The sequence below is a fragment of the Paroedura picta genome, chromosome 6 (genome assembly GCF_049243985.1).
Source record: "Paroedura picta isolate Pp20150507F chromosome 6, Ppicta_v3.0, whole genome shotgun sequence".
Classification (NCBI taxonomy): Eukaryota; Metazoa; Chordata; class Lepidosauria; order Squamata; family Gekkonidae; genus Paroedura; species Paroedura picta.
The window spans coordinates 10,480,801-10,506,533 of record NC_135374.1 but is presented as its reverse complement, the minus strand read 5'-3'; the positions used below and the strand labels follow the sequence as shown (position 1 = coordinate 10,506,533).

General features: G+C 48.3%; 1 protein-coding gene across 5 annotated transcripts in view; it reads left to right on the top strand.

Annotated features, from left to right (window-relative positions):
• GRM5 (glutamate metabotropic receptor 5) overlaps window positions 1-25,733 on the top strand; it is a 287,732-nt gene that overhangs the window by 232,238 nt on the left and 29,761 nt on the right. For all 5 annotated transcript variants that reach the window (XR_013231702.1, XM_077341416.1, XM_077341418.1 and 2 more), the window contains exons 5-8: window positions 8,800-9,046; window positions 12,400-12,568; window positions 14,091-14,217; window positions 22,828-23,767. Coding sequence is in view for 4 of the 5 variants with exons in the window: in XM_077341416.1 (XP_077197531.1) it covers window positions 8,800-9,046; window positions 12,400-12,568; window positions 14,091-14,217; window positions 22,828-23,767 (1,483 nt within the window). In the remaining variant the exon portion in view is untranslated. The remainder of the gene's footprint in view (window positions 1-8,799; window positions 9,047-12,399; window positions 12,569-14,090; window positions 14,218-22,827; window positions 23,768-25,733) is intronic.

The window sequence follows — 25,733 nt, the reverse complement described above, 5'->3', positions numbered from 1 at the left end:
GATGGAGGGATCACTTGAGTATGAAATTGAGGTGACTGTGGGTGGGTACATAATTGTGAGCGTCTTGCATTCTGCAGCAGGTTGGACTAGATGACTCTGGAGGTCCCTTCCAACTCTATGATTCTAGGGGGAGTGTCATAGACCCTGCAGTATCACTTCCAGGTGATCAAGACATGATGCTCCCCACAACATTCTAGGGACCCCTCTAATTTGGATAGTAAAGGCCATTGAAATTAGAGGGAGCTCCTAGACTGTCACAGACCTTGTAGACTCGACGTTTTCCCTTACACAGATCACTTTCCCCTCTCTACTGACTCAGTTGATGAAATTTGGCAGGGCAGCCCAATGCTGAATCTAATCTAGACATAAATGCTTAACATGGCCGTAGAATTGTTTGGGTCCTCTCACTGACAGCAGATTTCCATCTCTCTGCAGCACTTGGGTGTCTTCTCCACAAGGGAGGAAAAATTACCTTGATTTAAATTAATGTACTTTAAACAAATGCAGGCCTGGGCTTGTCTGTACCTACATATCAGTTTCCCATTGTTGAGCAACTGCAAGGATGCATTTTGCTACCGCCACCTTTTGCCGTTGTGAAATAGCATTTCCGTACAACCAGCCTTCGCAATCTTCCATAAACCTCCGTGATTTTTTTAAGCATTCTTTTTTGGAAGAACAGTATTGTCTTCCATAAAATGCAAACCTCCAGTGATACATACCATCAATAAACTGTGGTTTGTTCAAGTCTAGAGGAGGCAATGCAATAAAATGTAAGTCCAGTGCTGTAGAATGCATAACTTACAAGCCCGTTCAGATGTTCATAGAATCACAGAATCATAGAGTTGGAAGGGACCTCCTGGGTCATCTAGTCCAACCCCCTGCACTATGCAGGACACTCACATCCCAATCACTCATCTGCTGTAACCTGCCAACCCCTTGAGCCTTCACAGAATCAGCCTCTCTGTCAGGTGTGAGTGTCCTGCATAATTCAGGGGGTTGGACTAGATGACCCAGGAGTTCCCTTCCAACTCTATGATTCTATGAGTACCATGAAGCCAATTAGGAATGAATGCGTTGCTTCCTGCCGTAACTCTGAATGAGTCTTAACTCCATCCCCTGGTTTTCACCCTCCCAAATTATTGAAGGAGTGATTACCTGCATGTCAAGGAGCTCTAAGCACACTTTCTGGGTGTCAAATTCTGTTAAGCTTAGCTACAATCAGTGGCTTCTCTCTGATGCGGTGATTCGACCCTAAATTTTCTGCCCTCCCCAATGGGTGTAAATGAACTAGAAGTCCACAGGCAGGGACAGCGTTCTCCCTAAAATAATTTTTTTCAACAAGCAGAATGGAGGGGAACGTTTGCCTAAAAGGAAAATAATTTTAATGGAAATAGCTTTAGATGAGAACCAAACTGCATCCTGGTGATGAGCGGGGTTGCCAGCGTGGTGTCATGGTTAAGAGTGGCAGCCTCTAATCTGGAGAACTGGGTTTGATTCCCCACTCTTCCTTCACCAGCTGGGTGCCCTTGGTCCAGTCACAGTTCTCTGAGAGCTCTCTCAATCCCACCTCCATCACTGGGTGTCTGTTGTGGGGAGAGGAAGTGAAAATGATTGCAAGATGCTTTGAGACTCCTTCAGGTAGTGAAAAGTGGGGGATAAGAACCAGCTCTTCTTCTTTTTCTCTTCTTTCTCCTCCTTCTTCCTCTTCCTGATAAATCCCCCATTCTCACCCTCAGGGAACAGACAGACCCAATCACGTTCACCAATTTGTGTCCCTCTGCAAAAGGCAAATGGCGTGCACGCAATCCTAATTCCAGGGCATTTAAAATGTGCAGCCAGACACAAAATTTGCACTTCCAGCCATAAAATGTGCCATTCCGAAAGAACATGTTGTGCAGTTCAAAAAGCCAAGTCATGCAAAAATTGCATTATCCCTAAGCGTCTGATACCAAATGAGATAAGTCAAGAGGCGAGCAGGGGTCTCCTGAATCCCAGACTCATCTCCCTGCCAAAGGCTTTACAGTACCTTACACCAAATTAGACCCTTAGTGCATCCAACTGGCTCTTCAGGGTCTCAGGCAAAGGTCTTTCACATCTCCCCCTGTCTGGTCTTTTTAACTGGAGATGTCGGGGACCTTCCCCATGCCAAGCAGATGCTCTGGCACTGAGCCACGTCCCCTCCCTGTGGAGTCCTCTGCTGCTGTCCTCAGGATGTTCCTCAAAGCAAGCAACAAAACTCACCACTTTGTTCTCTTTGCTGAATGTCTGGCAGAAGGATTACTGTTTCTTTACCAGCTGGGCTCCCTGGTTGCTCCAGAAGGTTCGGAAGTCACTTGTCTATTAGGAAGAATGTGAACTAGGGTTGTTTGGGGAGGGGAGGCGATTTCTGGAAGTTGGAGATAGTACCTGGAGCAGGTGAAGTTAAGGGCAGGGAGGGACCTCAGCAGGGATCTGATGCCATCTGAGCTGCCTTTTCCATCAGGGGAATGCACCTCTAGGATGGAGATCAGTTGGAATTGCAGGAGAACTGGGACCTCACCTTGAGGCTGGTAGCACTACAGTGAGAATTAAGGCCTGAAGGCTCACCTCTCCAGACTTTTCTGGTGCCAGGCTGCCTCCTCTCCTTGGGGGGGGGACCCCAACCCTCTCTCCTTTGAGGGAGACACACTCAGGGCAGCCCTGACCTGCATAGCCCAAGCAACTCTGTTCCCATCAGATCTCGCTAGCTAAGCAGGGCTGACCCTGGCTAGGATTTGGATGGGAGACCTCTAAGGATTTGAGTGATAGTTCTTCCAAGGAACACCAGGGGTCATGATGCAGAGGCAGGCAATGGCCGACCACCTCTGAACACCCCTTGCTGGTATTTGGACAGAAGTCCGCCAAGGGTTAGAGTTGTAGTTCCTCCATGGAACACTAGGGGTCAGGATGAGGAGGCAGTCAATGGCCAACCACCTCCTGAAAGTTCCTTCCTTGTCTGTTGCCAGAGAACTCTCAATTCACCTAGCTAAAATGCACATGCCATACAAAAAAAATAATATGCAAGGACCAGCAATGACAAATCACCTTAAAACATCCCTTCCCTGGCTCCAAACGTCCCTACCTAGGATCTCCTGGCTACGCTACAAACACGCCATACGATAAAGAAATAGTATGGTCAGGGCAAGTGGGGAGGGGCAGTTTTTCCATGGCCATTTTCCCTCCCCGTCTTCCCTTTCCTGGGAGCATTGGGTGTCAGCAGGGATGCCAATTTCCAGTTGGTACCTGGAGATTACAACTGGTCTCCAGGCGGCAGGAATCTATTGTCCTGGAGAAAATGGCTCCTTTGGAGGTTGGACTCTATGTGGTAGTGTGCCCTGGTGAGTTCCTTAATCAGGTTTCAAATCTCCAGTAGTTGACAAGCCTAAGTTCCAGCATGGATGGGGAGTCAGCCTATCCATTAGGCCAGGCTTTCTCAAGCAGGGTCTCCGGAAACCCTGGGGTTTCTTGATGGCCCTGGAAGGGCTTCTCTACTGGTTGTGAGTTAATTATATTTTTAAATCAGTTAAACATTTATTACGTGATATGACCATATATGGTCATGGCCACCCCCCTCCCAAAATGGCCAATGATAGGCCTGGAGGGGTGGAATGGGGAGGGGCCCAAGGTAAGCATGTCCAAAGAGATGCTTCCCAATCATATTCTGCAGGATCATGCTACATTTGGGGTTTCTTGAAGCCAGAAGAAAGTCTTAGGGATTTATCAATGGCACAACAGTTGAGAAAGGCTACATTAGGACACTGGGGCCTTTGGGTACCCCCCAGCTCTGGGACCCTCAAAATCCCTTAATGGATGAACTGGTCCCATTAGAAGCTGCTTCAAGGGTGCTAAGTTGCTTAAAGAGAATTGGAAGAGAGGAAAAACTGCAAAGAAGCTAAACCTTTGACACATCTATTTTTTGGGAGAATTAAAGTGCTCAATAAAACCATCACTGAAGGAAGGGAGGGAGTCACAACAGGGAGTGGTAAGATAAATGATCGGATGCCTTAAGGTTTATTAGAGCCCATCTAGCAATAAACAAACTCCAAACATAATCAAAGCCAATCAAGGCTATGTATGAGAAGCAAAAGGAAAACAATGGTGGGGTCGGGAGGAAAATCACAGATTGGGCTCATTTATTTTTTAAAGCTGTCTTGCAGAACTGTGTTTTGAGTGGTAACATCTCCCCTAATGGGATGCCATTTTTTAAAAATTAATTATTTCGGCTCACCACACAGACACACCTTTTCGCCCCAGGCAATGTACACATTGTGAAGCTGTGACACACTTAAATAGTCCCTCGGCTTGTTTCACTTGTTTTAGATATAGGGATGCCGGGTCCCCTCTGGTCACTGGTGGGGGGCTATGGTTGCCTGATCCAGGTAGGAAAACTCTTGGAGATTTGAAGAAGAAGAGTTGGTTCTTATATGCCGCTTTTCACTACCCAAAGGAGTCTCAAAGCAGCTTCCAATCGCCTTCCCTTCCTCTCCGTACAACAGACACAATGAAATGCAGAAGAGCACCATTTTGTAGAATTTGCAGGACTTGGATAGTTCCCTCAGGTTCCAGGTCTCCACTGGCAGCTCATACCACCAGGCTGGGGCCACGGCCAAAAAGGCCCTGGCTCTGGTTTAGGCCAGACACACTTCCCTTGGGCCAGGGACCACCAAAATGTTGGTATTGGATGATCTTAAAGTCCTTTTGGGGGCATATGAGGAAAGGTGATCCCTTAGATACACAGGGCCCAGACTGCATAAGACATTGAAGGTTAGAACCAACACTTCCAACTGGATCCGTAATTCAACCAGATACCAATGCAGCTGCAGGAGGGTAGGTCATACGTGGATCCTCCACTGTGTCCTACGCACCTATGCATCTTCAGCACATACATATTTTTGTGTGTGAGGGGGTGGGGTACCCCGCACCACAGAGGTGTGCCCTAGCAGGTGGATAGGTTGGTTGGGGAAGGCCCGGCCGGACTTTGAGGATCTGCAGAATGAAATGATGGATTTATACAGACCCTACCTATTTGTACCTTCTCTATTCAAGTTTCTGTAGACCCAAACGAGGCTTGACCACTGGATGTGGGCAACTCACCTACTCTTGGGAAACCTTGCCAGTGATGTTGTAATGGTGCTGGTGAGTGATGAGATTAGTCCCAGGGTGACTGGAAGGGTGACAGCAGGAAGCAGCACCAAGGGATAGGAGGCCCCATTAAGATAACCAGAATATAGGATTGCTAGATCCATCCCCCACCTCACCAGAGTTGGATGGAGGGGTAGGGGTGGCCAAATCCATCGCCTGGAGATTTGGGGATGGAGTCTGAGAAAGCCAAGAAACTCATTGGGGTACATTGCCACGGAGTCCACCCCCCCCCCCCAAGCAGCTATTTTCTCCTGGGGAACTGATCTCTGTAGTTGGGAGATGAGCAGTAATCCCAGCGTACCCTGGGGGTTGCCATCCCTAAACGTAAGTGAATCAAAACAAATTCTGAAGTCCTCAAAAGAGCAAAGGAGATGGGTTGTTGGATTTCATGGACAAACTAGGAGAATAGGAATTAAGAGAACTAAGAGAATTAAGAGAAGAGGAATTAAAGAGAATTCCTCTTAGCAAGGCTATTATCAAGCCCTGAGGAAGCGAAGGCCAAAACTTACTTTGGCTAGATCCGTCTCCACGTGACACGCTTATGCAAACTGGGAGCCTGTCAAATAGCCACACCAAGAGTGCGCACCTGATATACGAGAAGGCCGTATTGTGTGGAAATTATTTCCTACGCATAGACTGCCTCCCAGATGGTTCCCTACATCGCTAACAACCTTCCAGCCTTTTCTAGAGAGCCAATTATCACCCGTCAGTTGCTTGAATGTACATCTGAAGAGCACGGAACAATGGGAAGGGAACATTGCATTGAAATCTCAACAGCCTCTTTACGAAAGGGAAGTATGGATTGACCTAGATGAGTTTATTAAACATACTTCAATTCATTTGTTCATTATCAGGCCTACCAGTGGTTGTGGCCCAGAGGTTTGCAATCAGATGGGAGATGCTGCTTCAGTTTGCCAGTTCCAGAGTGGGAAATATCTGGAGATTGGGGGGGGGGTGCTTGAGGGGGCGGGGCTTGGGGAGGGACTTTGATGTGCTATAATGCAGTGGTCCGCAACATTTCTAGCCTGCGGACCGGTGGCGGTGGGGAGAGTGATCGCCCAGCCACGCATGCCATGTATGTGCAGCACTCCCGTGCATGTGTGCATGCACGGCTGGGTTGCACATGCGCGTTTGCACGTTTGCACCATGTGCGGCTGCAAACGTGCGTGCGCGATCTGGTCATGCATGCGCGCATGAATGCGTTTGCAGCCGCGCATGGTGCAGCCGCGCATGCGCAGCCAGGTGCAGCCCTGCGGAGGCCACCGCTATAATGCCAGAGACCACTTCTTGGAGCAGCTATTTTCTCCAGAAGGCCTGACTTCTGTCACCTGGAAATCCATTGTAATCCCAGGAGACATCCAGAAGCTACCTGGAGGTTGGCATCTCCAAATGCTGCTAGTGATTTATGTGCAAATGTGCAACTCCGTCTTGTGCACGCCAAACAAATTTCTAGTGCGCAGCTTAATTCTCCTCGTTCCTTGCATAAAGAAAGCTGATTTTCCCAGGGGTGTATCTGTTTTCACATGCTCTCTGGATTAGAGCCAAAATTTTGCGCATGATACAGTGCCTGAAATGCTGTCCATAGATAATTATTCCAGTGTTTTGTTTACTTTAAGCACTGAATATAGACAATCAAGGCTCTTCTAATGAAGGACTTCCTCTCTTTTCCTTTTTCAACCAGGGGCTCCTGACTCTTTCCCTCAACGCAGTCCGCTGTGGTTGTGGCTTTTGTGCTTTTGCAAGCACTGCGCAACACACTTCCCCATCCCAGTGGGTCACATCAGTTTGTCAAAATAGCCACTTATCTGCATTCTGTCAAAGGAGGGAAAATAGCCCCAGTTGCTCTTCGTCAATGCGAAAGCTTCCTTCCGACAGCAACATCAGAAGAAGAAGATTTGGTGCTTATATGCCACTTTTCTCTACCTGAAGGAGTCTCAAAGTGGCTTACAATTGCCTTCCCTTTCCTCTCCTCACAACAGACACCCTGTGAGGGAGGGGAGGCTGAGAGAGCCCTGATATTACTGAAGAAGAAGAAGAGCTGGTTCTTATATGCCGCTTTTCCCTACCTGAAGGAGTCTCAAAGCAGCTTACAATCACCTTCCCTTTCCTCTCCCCACAAAAGACACCCTGTGAAAGTCCTGAAGATCTTTTGGTATTACAGCTCCAGACTATAGAGCTCTGCCCCCTTGGAGATAACGGCTGCTTTAGAAGGTAGACTCTGTGGCATCCCTCTTGACTACTGGTGTCAAATGTGGGTTGGGGTTGCCGGATCCAGTTTGGAGAATACAGAGATTTGGGGATGGAGCCTAGGAAGGACAAAACCTCAGTGGGGTAAAATGAGGCAGTCCACTCTCCAAAGCTGCCATCTCTGAGCTGCAATTCCAGGACATCCCCAGGTCCCACCTGGAAGCTGGAATCCTTACATCATCCCCCTGCTGTATTCACTCCCTTCCACAAACCGTGACGTCCCCAGGCTTCACCCCCAGGAATTCATTCCAGGGGTTATTATGCATGGCAGGAAACATCGCAAAAAGTTTGCAAAAAAAAAGACTTTATATGTGGCATTGGTTTCATCACATCATAGTATTTTTGATTCTGCACGGCATTCACCCTGCATGGCATTCACCCTGCACGGCATTCACCCTTCTGTGTTGCTTCCTCGCAGTATTATAAACTTGCTTTACTAAAAACCAACGCTTCTTAATTTCTGACTTTCACTTCCACAGTTTTCTCATTCGGTGTCTCTCTTTCCACCTGTTTTTTTCCTGTGTCTCCCCACTTCCCCCTTCCCAATTTTTTTTCCAATGCTTGCTCTCAAATCCTTCCCTCTATCATGCTTGAAGTAATACAGTAGGAATTGGATGGGAGGGGGGGCATCAGATGTTCAGGCTGATGGGTCAACGTGGAATGAGATCTTGGAGAGAGAAATGTTTGCAAAACAAGGGCAGTAAAAGGAGGATTGCGATGCAGAATGCTGCAGGATTACGTAAAGCGATGCAGCAACACCCCCGTCCGGAATAACTGGTGCGTATCAATAGCTCCTTTGGGGAGAAGCACGTCCTCCCCCTTCAAACACCTTCCTTTCCAAGAGAACACTGCTCATTAACTTCCAGCCGAAGGTGTGGGTGAGTTCCATTTTGAATGACTTCTAAAGGCCATTGTCCTAGAAGGGCCTCGGGCCCCGGGATCTCCCGCGGATTTAAACAGAACCTCTTGGTGCTTCACACGGTAGCACAATGCCTTTTCCACCCTACACCTCCCCCACGCTTTGCGGCTGGTGTGCGACTCGGGCAGGCTCACAATATATGGTCGTCATGGTAATATTTTGGGTGGCAGGGAAGTTTCGCGGCTCTTTCGGGTGACTGTGCCAGGGAACATTTTCTTCCGACTGTTCTTTTCGAACGAGCCTCTTTGTAGGGTTGCCAGCGACTTGGTTTGTAGCCATTCCGCAGCAGGACGGGTGGGATGGCTTCTGAAAAGATGGGGACCTCCCGCGGACAAGCCCCACTTCAGAGTTCGTGTTTGCATCCGGAAACCAAGAGGAACCTGTGGCGTTACCTAAATATACCCTGGACGCCTGGCCGAGTTCGCTTGCGGCCGAAAACGTTACTAATTGCCCTGGGCAATGTTTCTCAACAGGGAATCTGACCTTGAGGACGCAGCACGTGCAAGATTCCAAGATGGGCTTCGTGATCAACGCCATCTACTCCATGGCCTACGGACTCCACAACATGCAGACGATCCTGTGCCCGGGCTACGCAGGCCTTTGTGACGCCATGAAGCCCATCGATGGACGGAAACTGCTGGATGCTCTCATGAAGGCCAACTTCACGGGGGTGTCTGGGGACATGATCTCGTTTGACGAGAACGGAGATTCACCCGGACGGTACTGTAAATATTTCTCAATCCGGGCAATTTTTCCACTTGTCATTGAAAGTGTTAATTGTAGGCCTTTGAGCTGATAGCGTCCTTCATCTGGTGTTGGTACATAATCTACAGCAGCCTTTCTGTACTGTTTTATCATTGAGAAACCCTTGAAACATCTAGCTTTGAGAAACCCCAGAAGTGCAGACTATGGTTGGGCTGATCCTGCGTTGAGCAGGGGGTTGGACTAGATGGCTGGGGGATGGGGGATACGCTTCTAGGTAGCACTGTGTGTGAACGAGACCTTGGGGTACTTGTGGATTGTAAACTAAACATGAGCAGGCAGTGTGATGCAGCGGTAAAAAAGGCAAATGCCATTTTGGGCTGTATCAACAGAGGCATCACATCAAAATCACAAGATGTCATAGTCCCATTGTATACGGCACTGGTCAGACCACACCTGGAGTACTGTGTGCAGTTCTGGAGGCCTCACTTCAAGAAGGACGTAGATAAAATTGAAAGGGTACAGAGGAGAGCGACGAAGATGATCTGGGGCCAAGGGACCAAGCCCTATGAAGATAGGTTGAGGGACTTGGGAATGTTCAGCCTGGAGAAAAGGAGGTTGAGAGGGGACATGATAGCCCTCTTTAAGTATTTGAAAGGTTGTCACTTGGAGGAGGATGCTGTTTCTGCTGGCTGCAGAGGAGAGGACACGCAGTAATGGGTTTAAACTTCAAGTACAACGATATAGGCTAGATATCAGGAAAAAGTTTTTCACAGTCAGAGTAGTTCAGCAGTGGAATAGGCTGCCTAAGGAGGTGGTGAGCTCCCCCTCACTGGAAGTCTTCAAGCAAAGGTTGGATACACACTTTTCTTGGATGCTTTAGGATGCTTTGGGCTAATCCTGCGTTGAGCAGGGGGTTGGACTAGATGGCCTGTATGGCCCCTTCCAACTCTATGATTCTATGATTCTATGGCCTCTATGGCCCCTTCCAACTCTATGATTCTATGAAACACAGCTGTGTACATACCCCCTCGGGGACACTCCCCTTCCCTCCCCCTCCAGGTCCATCATTGGCCATTTTGGGAGGGGGCAGGTCAACGTGACCATATATGTCATATTACCTGATAAATGTTTAACAAATATATATAAAAAAATTAACTCCCACCCATTCAAGAAACCCTTTCAGGGCCATCAAGGTACCCTAGGGTTTCACGAAATATTGTTTGAGAAAGCCTGATCTACAGTGTCTTAATTTGTATTGAGGGGCCACCCACTCTCTTCAGCCAGCCAGGTGACCTTGTGCCAATCACAGTTCTCTCAGAGCTCTCTCAGCCTTACCTACCTCACAGAGTGTTTTTTGTGGGGAGAGGAAAGGAAGGTGATTGTCAGCTCCTCTGAGACATTTGAGGACTGCTTGGGTGGCCATGGGCCTGTCCCAGTTTGAAAGAGTTGAGTTCTCTCAACCCCGCCTACCTCACAGGGGGTCTGTTGTGGGGAGATGAAGAGAATGTGATTGTAAACCACTTTAAGACTCCTTCCGGTAGTAAAAAGCAAGGTACAAAACAACAGCTCTTAAAGGGAGCTTCACCAAGTCACCTTTTATATCATCTTACAGGTATAACCAATTATATGAAAAAGTGGATCTGCAAAGCTCCCCAAAAATTATTTCACTAAACATTATAATGTTGAAGTTGCATGCAGACAACTCACGCCCTGATTGACCCTCCCTGAGGACCAATCAGTTCAAATTGCATGCAGACGTTCTCTACCTGATTGGCCCTCACTGGGGGTGTGCCACATATAGGGAGAGAGCACTCTGCCAATGAGGGCCAATCTGTTCAAATGGTGTGCAGACATCTCACTCCCTACCTGATTGACATTCCCTGGGGGTGTGCCTCCAATAGGGAGAGAGCACTCTGCCACTTAAGGCCATTTGTGAGGCTGAGAGAGCTCTGACAGGACTGATCTGTGAAAACAGCTCAAACAGGACTGTGACTAGCCCTTCACCACTGTTCCAAGCTGGCTCTCCATGGCTGCCATGTGCATTCGCTCATTTCCCTCTGCCCATGCAGCCTAAACGACTGAACAATGAACTGCTATTTGACCATTCCTGTGAGCATACGTGGAGTGGGCTAACAGACTTCCCCAGGGGTTACAGAGGAGCTTACATGCATTTTAGATTTAGAATATGAATTAGCGAGCTAGGCAGAGAACACCTGTCAGGCTATCCTTTAGATCACCTTAAAAGGACATCAGAAAGCTTTAAGAATTTCCTCTGGCAGTCAAATAAATTCTGTCCTCACCTCTGCCTGTCTCTGCTTCTCTGGTGAACAGCCTGGAAAGGTCTCACCTCACTCATATCATCCCCAACATGAAAATGATATTTTAGGCGGTGCAACATGGTGGGGTTTGTTTCTGAGGCCTAGCGAATAAATGTCGCATTTCCATTTTGCTTGCTGTCTCCATCCTTTTCCCTGGGTGGCTTTCAGGGGAAATGAGGGGATTTCCGCACTGGTTAAATGCAATGAAATGCTTACCTTACGTCAGGGGTGGGCAAACTGTGGCCCTCCAGATGTCCACCGACTACAATTCCCATGAGCCCCTGCCAGCATGCTATTGTTTTCTAGCACTCGAAGAGGCACCCAGAAGGCATCCAAAGGCACCCAAATGGGGGGGGGGGCAATGATCTTCCTCACTACCCTGCCTCAACTGTAGACCTGGCAGAAAAACTCCATCTTGCAGGCCCTGCGGAACGCAGAAAGCTCCCACGGGGCCCACAGCTCACCCGGGAGCTCATTCCACCAGGTCAAATTACCTGATCAATGTTAACACAGGCACATTAACAAATATATACTAAAAATAATTGTCCTGCCTAGTCAAGAAACCATTGAGCAGGGGGTTGGACTAGATGGCCTGTATGGCTCCTTCCAACTCTAGGATTCTGTGATTCCAAGGAAGCTCCCACAGGGATCAAGTAGCAGGTGCATGAAAGACATCAACCAGGGACCCTGTAGAACTGCTGTTGGCCAGATGGGACAACATCAACTTGGGTAGTCCAATGACTTCATCCAGTCCTGCGCAATCTCGAAATTAACTGAACCCCAGAGTTATGGTCCCTTGCTCCTAATAGAGATCCTGCCCCACTTTTGTACCTGACCATGTTTTTTCCTCACCAACCAGCTTGTCCTCACTTGCAAATCTCATAGAATCATAGAGTTGGAAGGGGCCATACAGGCCATCTAGTCCAACCCTCTGCTCAACGCTGGATCAGCCCTAAGCATCCTAAAGCTATAGCTATTGAGCAAAATCTCAATAGCTCTCTCTCTCTCTGTGTCTCCCTCTCACACTCAACTGAGATCTTTGCTTGGCAGGTATGAGATCATGAATTTCAAGAAGATGGGGAAGGATTATTTCGACTATATCAACGTTGGCAGCTGGGACAACGGGGAATTGAAAATGGATGACGATGAGGTCTGGTCCAAGAAGAACACCATCATCCGGTCGGTCTGCAGCGACCCTTGCGAGAAAGGAGAGATCAAGGTAAAGGAGCAGCCCGATTGTTATGCGAGTCGTGTCCTGAAGGAGAGCTTTAATTAAAAGTTCTGTATGCTCCGGCTTCGAGCCGCAAGACGACTTGGTCAAAGCGATCTTGACTCCTTTCCATTAAAAATCTCTCCTCCTCAATCCCCATTTGCCCTCAGCAATAGCTCAGTGGTTGTTTTTTTTTTTAATAACTTTTATCCAGGGTTGGAAACGGCATCAGGATAAATCTGGAAACGAGGCCAACAGCTGCACAGTTCCCACACACACACCCCCACACACAACCATTTATATCTGAGCAACTAGGGCTCCATTAGCCTTGGAAAGAGGCAGCCTCGTTACAAAGGTTGTGTTGCCAGTAGCAGGGGCAGAGCGGGACGACACAAGAGAAAGCCAAGATGAGCAACCCTAAGGGACTGGGAGGTCGGGTCTGGACAGGGGTCACTGCAATAGCCTACCCTGCCCTATTTTGGGAGATTTGGTTAATATAGCGCTCCAGTCCTAGAAGCATGATCCTGAATGCAGGAAATAAATATCCGAAGAATTATGTCACAAAAAAAGGTAAACTTACATTTATTCAAGCGGATCCAGAACAAATTTTGAGTCCAGCGGCATCCTTAAGACCAACAGATAGCCATGAGCCTGCTGGATTGTTTTTTTTTTTGTTTTTTTAAGATCTGTTCTGGAGACCCCTCGCAGTTCATTAAACTTCCTTCCCTTTGCAAAAATGGAAATGAAAACCAACATTACCTTTTCTGTTTGTGCGCGAGCCTGTGATCCCGTGTTCCTCCCAGGTGGGCTCCTAGGAGAGCCAGTTTGGTGTAGTGGTTAGGAGTGCAGACTTCTAATCTGGCATGCCAGGTTCGACTCTGCGCTCCCCCACATGCAGCCAGCTGGGTGACCTTGGGCTCGCCATGGCACTGATAAAGCTGTTCTGACCGAGCAGAAATATCAGGGCTCTCTCAGCCTCACCCACCCCACAGGGTGTCTGTTGTGGGGAGAGGAAAGGGAAGGTGAAGGTAAGCCGCTTTGAGACTCCTTCGGGTAGAGAAAAGCGGCATATAAGAACAAACTCTTCTTCTTCTTCAGTAATATCAGGGCTCTCTCAGCCTCACCCACCCCACAGGGTGTCTGTTGTGGGGAGAGGAAAGGGAAGGTGAAGGTAAGCCGCTTTGAGACTCCTTCGGGTAGAGAAAAGCGGCATATAAGAACAAACTCTTCTTCTTCTTCAGTAATATCAGGGCTCTCTCAGCCTCACCCACCCCACAGGGTGTCTGTTGTGGGGAGAGGAAAGGGAAGGTGAAGGTAAGCCGCTTTGAGACTCCTTCGGGTAGAGAAAAGCAGCATATAAGAGCCAACTCTTCTTCTTCTTCAGTAATATCAGGGCTCTCTCAGCCTCCCCTCCCTCACAGGGTGTCTGTGGTGGGGAGAGGAAAGGGAAGGCGAATGTAAGCCGCTTTGAGCCTCCTTCGGGTAGGGAAAAGCGGCATATAAGAACCAACTCTCCTTCTTCTTCTTCTAGGTGATCCGCAAAGGAGAGGTCAGCTGCTGCTGGACTTGCACGCGATGCAAAGAGAACGAATTTGTCTCTGACGAATACACATGCAAGGCATGCGAACTGGGATCCTGGCCCACGGAGGACCTCACAGGTAGGCTCGTCTGCTTCCTGCTTCTAAATGATGTCATGTTAGTGGCTCTTGAGATAACCCTTCACGTCTAGGACACTGGTTCTCAACCTGGGGGTTGGGACCCCTTTGGGGGTCGAGCCACCCTTTCACAGGGGTCGTGGCAGGGCAAGCACAACAGCCTTGCGGGGTAGATCGAGATAGAGCGTTCGTCTGTCCGGAGCAGCGGAAAAGAGCGAGATCGGCAAGAGGCAGAACTGAACTGAGAAACAATTTATATGCAATCATGAACACTGGATCTTCCCGCCATGGGTCAGTTTTGGTTTAATTTCTGTGAAAGAACCCTGGCATAATTTTATGGTTGGAGGTCACCACAACATGAGGAACTGTATTAAAGGGTCGCGGCATTAGGAAGGTTGAGAACCACTGATTTAAGATAAGTGGTATCGAGTTGAAGGCTTACACAGAAGTCACTCTTCCATGGGTTGGGATTTATTTACATCTTTGCATGCTCTGGTCATAGTTATTTGCGGTTAGTGTAGGGATTCACATCAAAATCACAAGATGTCATAGTCCCGTTGTATACGGCACTGGTCAGACCACACCTGGAGTGCTGTGTGCAGTTCTGGAGGCCTCACTTCAAGAAGGACGTCGATAAAATTGAAAGGGTACAGAAGAGAGCGACGAAGATGATCTGGGGCCAAGGAACCAAGCCCTATGAAGATAGGTTGAGGGACTTGGGAATGTTCAGCCTGGAGAAAAGGAGATTGAGAGGGGACATGATAGCCCTCTTTAAGTATTTGAAAGGTTGTCACTTGGAGGAGGGCAGGATGCTGTTTCTGTTGGCTGCAGAGGAGAGGACACGCAGTAATGGGCTTAAACTTCAAGTACAACAATATAGGCTAGATATCAGGAAAAAATTTTCATAGTCAGAGTAGTTCAGCAGTGGAATAGGCTGCCTAAGGAGGTGGTGAGCTCCCCCTCACTGGCAGTCTTCAAGCAAAGGTTGGATACACACTTTTCTTGGATGTTTTAGGATGCTTTGGGCTGATCCTGCGTTGAGCAGGGGGTTGGACTAGATGGCCTGTATGGCCCCTTCCAACTTTATGGTTCTATGATTATAATTGGTTGCCTTGTTCCCTTTCATCTTTCTCCCATTGGGAACATTCTTGCCAGTTTGGTGTAGTGGTTAGGAGTGCGGACTTCTAATCTGGCAAGCCAGGTGCGATTCTGCACTCCCCCACATGCAACTAGCTGGGTGACCTTGGGCTCGGCACGGCACTGATAAAACTGTTCTGACCGAGCAGTGATATCAGGGCTCTCTCAGCCTCCCCTCCCTCACAGGGTGTCTGTTGTGGGGAGAGGAAAGGGAAGGTGACTGTAAGCCGCTTTGAGACTCCTTCGGGTAGAGAAAAGCGGCATCTAAGAACCAACTCTTCTTCTTCTTCAGTAATCTCAGGGCTCTCTCAGCCTCACCTCCCTCACAGGGTGTCTGTTGTGGGGAGAGGAAAGGGAAAGCAACTGTAAGCCGCTTTGAGCCTCCTTCGGGTAGGGAAAAGCGGCATATAAGAACCAATTCTTCTTCTTCTTCAGTAATATCAGGGCTCTCTCAGCCTCACCTCCCTCACAGGGTGTCTATTGTGGGGAGAGGAAAGGGAAGGCGACTGTAAGCCACTTTGAGACTCCTTTGGGTAGAGAAAAGCGGCATATAAGAACCAACTCTTCTTCTTCTTCTTCTTCTACTTTATAATGTAACAGTCCAAGGGATTTGTTTGTTTTTAATTTCTCACAATGTCCTCTTATTCCAGAAGGTCCCCAAGTCCCACCTGGAGGCTGGCATCCCTCAATTGTCCAGTGCAATCAAGCCCCAGAGCCTTATAACCTTTGTGTGCATGTGCTATGGATTTCCTTGGCGTCATTTGGGTTATTTTCTTAAATCCCCATTTTGAAAAAGTGGGAGGCACACTCAGCCCTGCCTACCAAAGTATATGCACTTCAGCCAAGTCATTACCCAAGTTATTTCATTTGGACCATTCCATATTTTCCATTTCCTGGGTCCTCAATTGAACTGCAGTTTTGCTGTGAGCCAGGAATTCCAATGGCTAATTAAAAATCATTTTTGGGTCTGGCTTGGCCAATCTGAAATATGATTCCATCTCACTCTCTTTTTTTTCCCTGCTTAGTGGTCAAGATTAATTATTCATTATTTTTTTTGGCACCGCAGGAATGATTAATTGAGACAGGATTCAACTGGGGATATTGCCAGGAGTCTGAGACTTTTTTAAAAAAATAGATAGCATTCTGCATTCCCTCATTCATAAGTTTACAGGATATTAATCACAATTCAGCTCCAGTTGAAGTTGTGGTAAGTGGAGGGAAACTAATATTAAAAACATGGGTACTTTGGATGCACATACACAATTCTGCATCTAAACAATTCTACACCTGATTCTATTCTACACCCAATTCTAATTCTACACCAAAACAATTCTAAGCCCAATTCTACACCCAATTCTACATCTAATTCTACACCCAAACAATTTACACCCAATTCTACAACTAATTCTACACCCAAACCATTCTACACTCAATTCTACACCCAAACCATTCTACACCCAATTCTACACCTAATTCTACATCCAAACAAATGGTGTCAACTAAGGACATTTGGTTATCAGTGAAGGATGCCCAGTTGCAAACCAAAGGGTTCTCCATCTGGCCCTCACCAGCAATCTCTTTGCTGTTGCCAAGACCAGCTTGGGAAATACCTAGACATATGGGGGCGGAGCCTGGAAGGGAAGAGGGAGGAGTCTGGGTTCTGGAGAAGCAGAAGTTCATCCGGAATGTGATTCCATAATTTTGCCCTCTGAAGCTGCTATTTCATGGAACCGTAGAGTTGGAAGGGGTCATCCAGGCCATCCAGTTCCTGCTCAATGCATGACCACCTTAAAGCATCCAGGATAAGTATCTGTCCAACTACTGCTTAAAGAACGCCAGTGAGGGGGAGCTCACCAAAGCCTTAGGCAGCTGATCCCACTGCTGCATTTCTCTGACTGTGAATTTTTTTTTTCCTGATATCTAGCCGGTACCACTCTACACATAGCTTAAACCCATTACTGCGTCTCCTCTCCTCTGCTGCCAACAAGAACTATTCTCTGCCTCCTTCTAAGTGACATCCTTTTAAATACTGAAAGAGAGCAATCATGTCCCCTCTCAACCTTCTTTTCTCCAGGCTGAACATTCCCAAATCCCTCAGCCTTTCCTCATAGAACTTGGCCTCTAGGCCCCAGATTATTTCCAAGGGAGATTATATCTGTCATGTGGAGATGATTATAATTTAAGGAGGACCCCATGTTCCCCCTTAAAATAAGATCCCTTGCTGTCCTTCACATATCAAGGGAAACTAGTGTGTCCCTTTCCCTGACCTACACCCTCTAAGAAGGAAACAAGCATTTCTGATTGTACAGTCTTCAGGGGGCAATCCACGAAGAGAACATTACGGTAGCCAAGCCCGAACATCACATTCTGTGCAACTTGTTGAGTAGCAGAAACAAAACTCCAGATCTGGCAGGACAAGAATAGAGTAGACGTAATTAATTACACAAGCCTTTGATTCACCTCCCAGCCATATTGGCATTTCTCGTTCTTAATGTCCTCTAAATGTGCTGGCAATTTGATTTTTGAAATGAGAACAAGGAGGCTAGATACTTTGCCGCTTGCGAAATTCCTTAAATGCTGCATTTAATGACTGAACATTTAGAAAAGTCCATTTTATTATAACTGTAAGAAAAGCTTCTAATTGATCTGAGAGTGAATTAAAGACGCCCCTGAAAGGGAGCTGCTTCTCCGTTTGGCTGATGGACAGTTCTGCTGTGTAGCCTTATAACTGGATGCTAGTAAGAAGGTCCCCAAAAGAGGATGGGGGTACCCAAAGAAGGATGATCTGGGGCCAAGGGACCAAGCCCTATGAAGATAGGTTGAGGGACTTGGGAATGTTCAGCCTGGAGAAAAGGAGGTTGAGAGGGGACATGATAGCCCTCTTTAAGTATTTGAAAGGTTGTCACTTGGAGGAGGGCACGATGCTGTTCCCACTGGCTGCAGAGGAAAGGACACGCAGTAATGGGTTTAAACTTCAAGTACAACGATATAGGCTAGATATCAGGAAAAAAATGTTCAGAGTCAGAGTAGTTCAGCAGTGGAATAGGCTGCCTAAGGAGGTGGTGAGCGCCCCCTCACTGGAAGTCTTCAAGCAAAGGTTGGATGCACACTTTTCTTGGATGCTTTAGGATGCTTAGGGCTGATCCTGCATTGAGCAGGGGGTTGGACTAGATGGGCTGTGTGGCCCCTTCCAACTCTATGATTCTATGAGAACAGGGTAACAGCTCTGGTGCCGGAGGCTAAACTGGTATTTCAGTTCCTGGCAAGGCCCCATCAGATTTCACACAAAGGAAAATCCAAAGTGACGTGGAGGCAGAAATGAGTTGGGGAGCAGAGCGTGTTCTGTGGGAGCCAGCGTGGGGTAGTGGTGAAAGAGTGCCGGATTACAATCTGGAAAACCAGGAAGTGTGCTCCACTCCTCCACCTGCAGCCAATCAGCTGTGGTTAAGAGCAGCATATTCCAATTTGGAGGTTTGATTCCCCACTCCACCACAGGATCATAGAATCCTAGAGTTGGAAGGGACCTTCTAGGTCATCTGGTCCAACCCCCCACACTATGCAGGACACTCACAGCCCTATCGCTCATCCACAGTAACCTGCCACCCCCATGAGCCTTCACAGAATCAGCCTCTCCTTCAGATGGCTATCTAGCCTCTGTTTAAAAATCTCCAAAGACGGAGAATCCACCACCTCCCGAGGAGGCCTATTCCACTGAGAAACCGCTCTAGCTGTCAGGAACTTCTTCCGGATGTTTGATTGGAATTTCTTTTGCATTTATTTCATCCCATTCGTTCTGGTCTGTCCCTCTGGGGCAAGAGAGATCAGCTCTGCTCCATCCTCCATATGGCAGCCTTTTAAATACTTGTAGATGGTTATCAGATCCCCTCTCAGTCGTCTCCTCTCCAGGCTAAACAGACCAAGCTCCCCCAACCTTTCCTCCTACGTCTTGGTCTCCAAACCCCTCACCATCTTTGTTGCCCTCCTCTGAACACATTCCAGTTTGTCAACATCCCTCTTCAACTGGGGTGCCCAAAACTGAACCCAGGAGGCATCTGATCACCAACCTCCCATCTTTTCATTGTAGTCAAGCCTTTAGCGACCATCCAAGAAGAAGTCTTGCTTTCAGCATCAGCTCCCCAATTTTCACTCCAGGCCATCCTGACCGTCCTGGAAAACATGCCGAGAAAAGCTGGAGAATTAGCATCCCCCTTTCACATGTGAAGTGTATCAGCTTCAGCCATCTCCCGGCTCGGAGCTGTCAGCCAAGTTATTTTTACAGACTCTTCTCTGCCGCATGGCTGCTTTCTCTTCGGCTCGACTTTAAAAAAAGAAAAGAAAAGATATAGCGCTGGAAAATTATATTTGCATGAACAAAATGTAAAAAAAACACCAACTTTCCACCCATTAGCATAAGTAGCATCTGGCTGAAGGAAACTTGACTTAAGGAACTACCGGTTTGGTAATCTTAATATAACAGAAAGCATTTTGTATGGGGGTGGGAGATGTACTATGTATTGTAGAGAGCCAGCTTGGTGTAGTGGTTAGGAGTGCAGCCTTCTAATCTGGCATGCCGGGTTCGATTCTGCACTCCCCCACATGCAGCCAGCTGGGTGACCTTGGGCTCACCACGGCACTGATAAAGCTGTTCTGACCGAGCAGTGATATCAGGGCTCTCTCAGCCTCACCCACCCCACAGGGTGTCTGTTGTGGGGAGAGGAAAGGCAAGGCAAATGTAAGCCGCTTTGAGCCTCCTGCAGGTGGAGAAAAGCGGCATATAAGAACCAAATTTTCTTCTCCTTCTTCAGTACTATCAAGTCTATCTCAGCCTCCCCTCCCTCACAAGGTGTCTGTTGTGGGAAGAGGAAGGGAAGGTGATCCTAAGCCGCTTTGAGACTCCTTTGGGTAGAGAAAAGTGGCATAGAAGAACCAACTCTTCTTCTTCAGTGATATCAGGACTCTCTCAACCTCACCTCCCTCACAGGGTGTCTGTTGTGGGGAGAGGAAAGGGAAGGCGAATGTAAGCCGGTTTGAGCCTCCTTCAGGTAGAGAAAAGTGGCATATAAGAACCAACTCTTCTTCTTCTTCTAGGGTGACCCATGTGAGATTTGAGGGCGGACGCTGGGTAGGGTTGCCAGCTCTGTGTTGGGAAATTCCTGGAGACTTTGGGGCTGGAGCCAGGAGTGAGTGGGATTTGGGGCAGGGAGGGAGCACAGTGGGATATAATGTTATGGTGTTCAACCTCCAAAGCAGCCATGTTCTCCAGGGAGTTGGATCTCTGTTGCCAGATATTGGCTGTAATAACAGGAGGCCTCTAGGCTCCACCTGGAAGTTAGCAAGCCTACAAAGCATCAATTTTCTTGAGCAGATCTTTATGGGGTATGTGTGTGACTACAGTTACGGTTGCCACCTTCCAGGTAGGGCCTGGAGATATTCCAGAATTCCACGTGATCGCCAGGCAACAGAGTTCAGCTCTAGAGGGTGGACTCTATGGCTTCCTAACCTGCTGAGGTCCTTCCTTTCCAAAAAACGTCCCTTCCTTTCCCAGACTTCAACCCCAGAATCCCAACCCAGAGCTGGCATCTCACCCACATGTTGTCACTCAAAGGGGACCTTGGCCCAACATTCTTTCAGGTGCATAATGCGCCTGGGTGTGTTTCTCTGCACAATTGAAGCCAATGGCTCAACAGAACCTCCGTGAGGCTTCAACGCCGGGAGAGGGGTAGATAATTCATGGATGGTGTAATCATAACTATTGTGGCAAGGTTGATTGGGAAGGTACGTGTCAGCTTTCTAAAAGGGAAATAATGGCTGGTGTGTAGCAATAAATTATCCAGAAATGCAATCAAACAGAGTGGGAGAGCAAAGGTGCTTGCTCTCTGGTGTTTTGCAGTGAGCTTAATGCTTGGCTAACGGCCACATTGTTTGACCTAGGGAGGGGGGGAGGGGTGATGGTTGGCGTATCAAAACTGTACAAAGGGACTTGCAAACACTGAGAACGGCGAAAAAGGCCCCTCTGAACTCAGAAGAAGAAGAAGAGTTGGGTTTTATGCCTCAGTTTTCTCTACCCAAAGGAGTCTCAAGGCGGCTTACAACCGCTTTCCCTTCCTCTCCCCACAACAGACACCCTGTGAGGGAGGTGAGGCTGAGAGAGCTCTGACAGGACTGCTCTGTGAGAGCAGCTCTAAGAGGACAGTGACTAACCCAAATCACCCAACTAGCCGCATGTGGAGGAGCGGGGTATCGAACCCAGCTCGCCAAATTAGGAGCCTCCACTTTTAAGTATTACACCAAACTGGCCCTCAGTGAGATTTAGTTCTCATTCACCTCCATGGCAAACCAAAGACAGGTGTGTTGAGAGAGGGCTTAAAGGAACTTTGGGAGTGAAAAGTCTCTCTAGGAATCCAGACTCTCTCACTTTACCTCTTCACATGGCTGATAAAATGCAGCAAGGGCTCTCTCATTGCAAGTGAACACTGATTTCCAGTCAGTCAAAGCAGGGGTAGTCAACCTGTGGTCCTCCAGATGTCCATGGACTACAATTCCCATGAGCCCCTGCCAGCAAAAGCTGGCAGGGGCTCATGGGAAATGTAGTCCATGGACATCTGGAGGACCACAGGTTGACTACCCCTGAGTCAAAGGACTGAAGTGGGTTGTTATAGATCATAGAGAGGGTACTAGCTGTAGTTGTAACCTTGAGCTCTAAGCCAATGGCCAGAGGCACTGTGCATGAGAACAAAACCAGGCAGGAAGAGGAGGAGGAGGAGGAGGAGAGTTGGTTTTTATACCCCACTTTTCGCGGAGTCTTGCTTACATTCGCCTTCCCTTCCTCTCCCCACAACAAATATCCTTTGAGATAGGCAGGGCTGAGAGAGTTCTAACAGGACTGCACTGCAAGAACAGCACTATCAGGGCTGTGACTAGTCCAGGGTCATCCAGCTGCCTGCATGTGGAGGAGGAATGGGGAATCAAGCCCAGCTCACAAGGTTCTCTGGACCTTGCAGCTTCATGGGCCTTTACCCCTTCCCTCTTGGTGGACCCATTCATGGTTTGCAGGGAAAGCCAGCTGGCACGGATCTTGCTGCAGAGGATGGACACCTAGGGAATTTACAGAAGGTTAGGAATCTTGCAAATAATTCAGGCGTAACATTTGTCACCTGGCAATCCCGGTTAGATGTCTGCCTCTGACCAAGTGGCCCAGGGTTTCTTCCCTTCAGGTAGAACCTGGAATTCTCCTGGAATTACATCTGACGTCCACCCTTCACAGATCAGTCACCCTCTGTGGCAACGTCTCTGAGTTCCCTCCCTAAAGTCTTCCTTCCTCAGGCTCTGCCCTCGGATCTCCAGGAATTTTCCCACCCAGAGTTGGCAACCTTAAGAATCACTCCCCAGATTCCTTCTACTAACTATAAATTCCCTAGAATTTCCCAGGCTGGACCATCACCAGCCAACTTACTTATATTCCTCTGTTTCTTCCAGGTTGCGATTTAATCCCGGTCCAATACCTCCGATGGGGAGATCCAGAGCCTATCGCAGCGGTGGTGTTTGCCTGCTTGGGTCTCCTGGCGACCATGTTTGTGACCGCGATCTTCATTTTGTACCGTGACACGCCGGTGGTCAAGTCCTCGAGCCGGGAGCTCTGCTACATCATCTTAGCGGGCATCTTTCTGGGTTACCTGTGCACTTTCTGCCTCATCGCCAAGCCCCAGCAGATCTACTGCTACCTTCAACGCATAGGCATCGGCCTCTCCCCGGCGATGAGTTACTCCGCCCTCGTGACCAAAACCAACCGCATTGCGAGGATCCTGGCCGGGAGCAAGAAGAAGATCTGCACCAAGAAGCCTCGTTTCATGAGCGCCTGCGCCCAGCTGGTCATTGCGTTTATCTTAATCTGCGTCCAGTTGAGCATCATAGTGGCCCTGTTCATCATGGAGCCGCCGAACATCAAGCACGATTACCCGAGCATCCGGGAGGTCTACCTGATTTGCAACACCACCAACTTGGGGGTCGTGACCCCCCTCGGATATAACGGCTTGCTCATCCTGAGCTGTACTTTCTACGCGTTCAAGACCAGGAACGTCCCCGCCAACTTCAACGAGGCCAAGTACATTGCCTTCACGATGTATACCACGTGTATCATCTGGCTGGCCTTTGTGCCGATTTATTTCGGGAGCAACTATAAGATCATCACGATGTGTTTTTCCGTCAGCCTGAGCGCCACCGTGGCCCTCGGCTGCATGTTCGTACCAAAGGTGTACATCATCCTCGCCAAGCCGGAGAGGAACGTACGCAGTGCGTTTACCACCTCCACCGTGGTCCGCATGCATGTTGGGGACGGGAAGTCTTCTTCGGCCACAAGCCGTTCCAGTAGTTTGATCAACTTGTGGAAAAGGAGAGGCTCTTCTGGAGAGACTCTAAGGTAATGGCGGCTAGCCTAGACGGTTATTTTTTGAGCTGTGGATTTCCCAGTGGTGGTAGTGGAAGAAATACAACACAATTACAATGCATCTTACCATTTTTGCTTTTACAGAAGGTCCAGAGGTCTTCGGCTTTCTCCAGACCCAACTGTATGGGAACCTCTTAACTGATTTATAAATTATGCCCTATTTCCTTTTATTCATTCTCCCTGCTTCACTTTCTGTCTTCCTCTCTTTCCACCTGCTGGTCTTTCTCCTTCTCTCTGCAGCACTGATGCGACTCAGTCAAATTGTGTTCTGGTCAAATGTTGTACTCAGCACAGCTATGCATGGCTCCAAAGCTGAGATTTCTTTTAGAATAGCCTAAAGGTAAAGGTATCCCCTGTGCAAGCATCGAGTCATGTCTGACCCTTGGGGTGACGCCCTCCAGCGTTTTCATGGCAGACTCAATACGGGATGGTTTGCCATTCCCTTCCCCAGTCATTACCATTTACTCCACAGCAACCAGCTGGGTACTCATTTTACTGACCTCGGAAGGATGGAAGGACAAGTCAACCTTGAGCCGGCTGCTGGGATTTAACTCACAGCCTCATGGGCAGAGCTTTCAGACTGCATGTCTGCTGCCTTACCACTCTGTTCCACAAGAGGCTCTAGTGGTCTACAAACTATTGGTTGAAAACTAATGGACATGAAGGTAGGCAGCTCCCAGCTATTAAGTTTGGCATACAGGGCTACTTATGAAGGAGAGGACCCACAGTGGCTACTAGCCATGATGACTAAAGGGAAACTATGTCTTCAGAGGCAGTGAACCACTGAATATCAGTGCCAGGTGGCAACATAAGGGGAAGAACTTGATTTCTATGCCCTGTTGTTGGCCCTCCAAAGGAACTGGTTGGCCACTATGTGAAGGATCATTAGATGGATCAGTGGTCTGATCCAACAAAGCTCTTCTGATGTTCTTACAAAGGCTTCAGCCTTTATGCCAAAAGGAACTGGTTGCCCACTGTGTGAAACAGGGTGCTAGACTAGAGGACCACTGATCTGATCCAGAAGGGATCATGTTCTTATGAAGTCCTCGGCCTCTCTGCCCTGTTGATGGCCCTCCAGAAGAACTGGTTGGCCACTGTGTGAGGCAGGATGCTGGATTAGATGGACCACTGGTCTGATCCAGCAGGTCGCTCCTTAGGTTATATCCGCTTGAAGGCCTAAGGAGATGGTAGTGCCACCAAGACTCAGTACTAGAATTTAGATCAACCAATACGAACTGGCTGGTGATCCCTGGCCCCAGAGACGCACATCTGGCTTCAACCAAGGCCAGGGCCCTTTTGGTCCTGGCCCCTACCTGGTGGAATGAGCTCCAGGATAAGCTGTGGGCCTGCAGGATCTTCTTCCCTTCTGATGGGCCTATAAAACAGAGCTTTTCCACCCGGTGTTTGGCTTGGGCCAATGAATGATAACAACATCACAGGAATGGGCCCTCCTCCACGAACCCCCAGCCCCCATGGGAGAAGGAAAAATAGAAGGCAAGATTAATGGGAGTTGGCTAATTTGAATTGTTTTTAACTGCAAATTATTTATTGCTTTAAAGCTTATTCATACAAACAATGCTATGAATGTGTTGTCAACTGCCCTACGCTGTCTATGCCTGGATGGGTTGTTATAGAAATCTAAAACAAAACAAAAACAAACAGTGAGGTTCATTTCTGCCAACTCACCGAGCCTGGGTAGATATCATGTGACCAGCCGCACCAGCATAGCTCCAGGGTGCACTTGGAGATCTAGCTATATCTCACTCTGAAATGTGGCAAGCACACGGCTGATGCAGATCTGTCAGCAAGTATATGGTAAAGCTGATATCCACCCGGGAGAGATGGTGACATGGCACAGGCTAATATTGTTAGATCTCGGAAGCTAAGCAAGGTTGGTACTTGGATGGGACTCCAACGAGGAAGACTCTGCAGAGGAAAG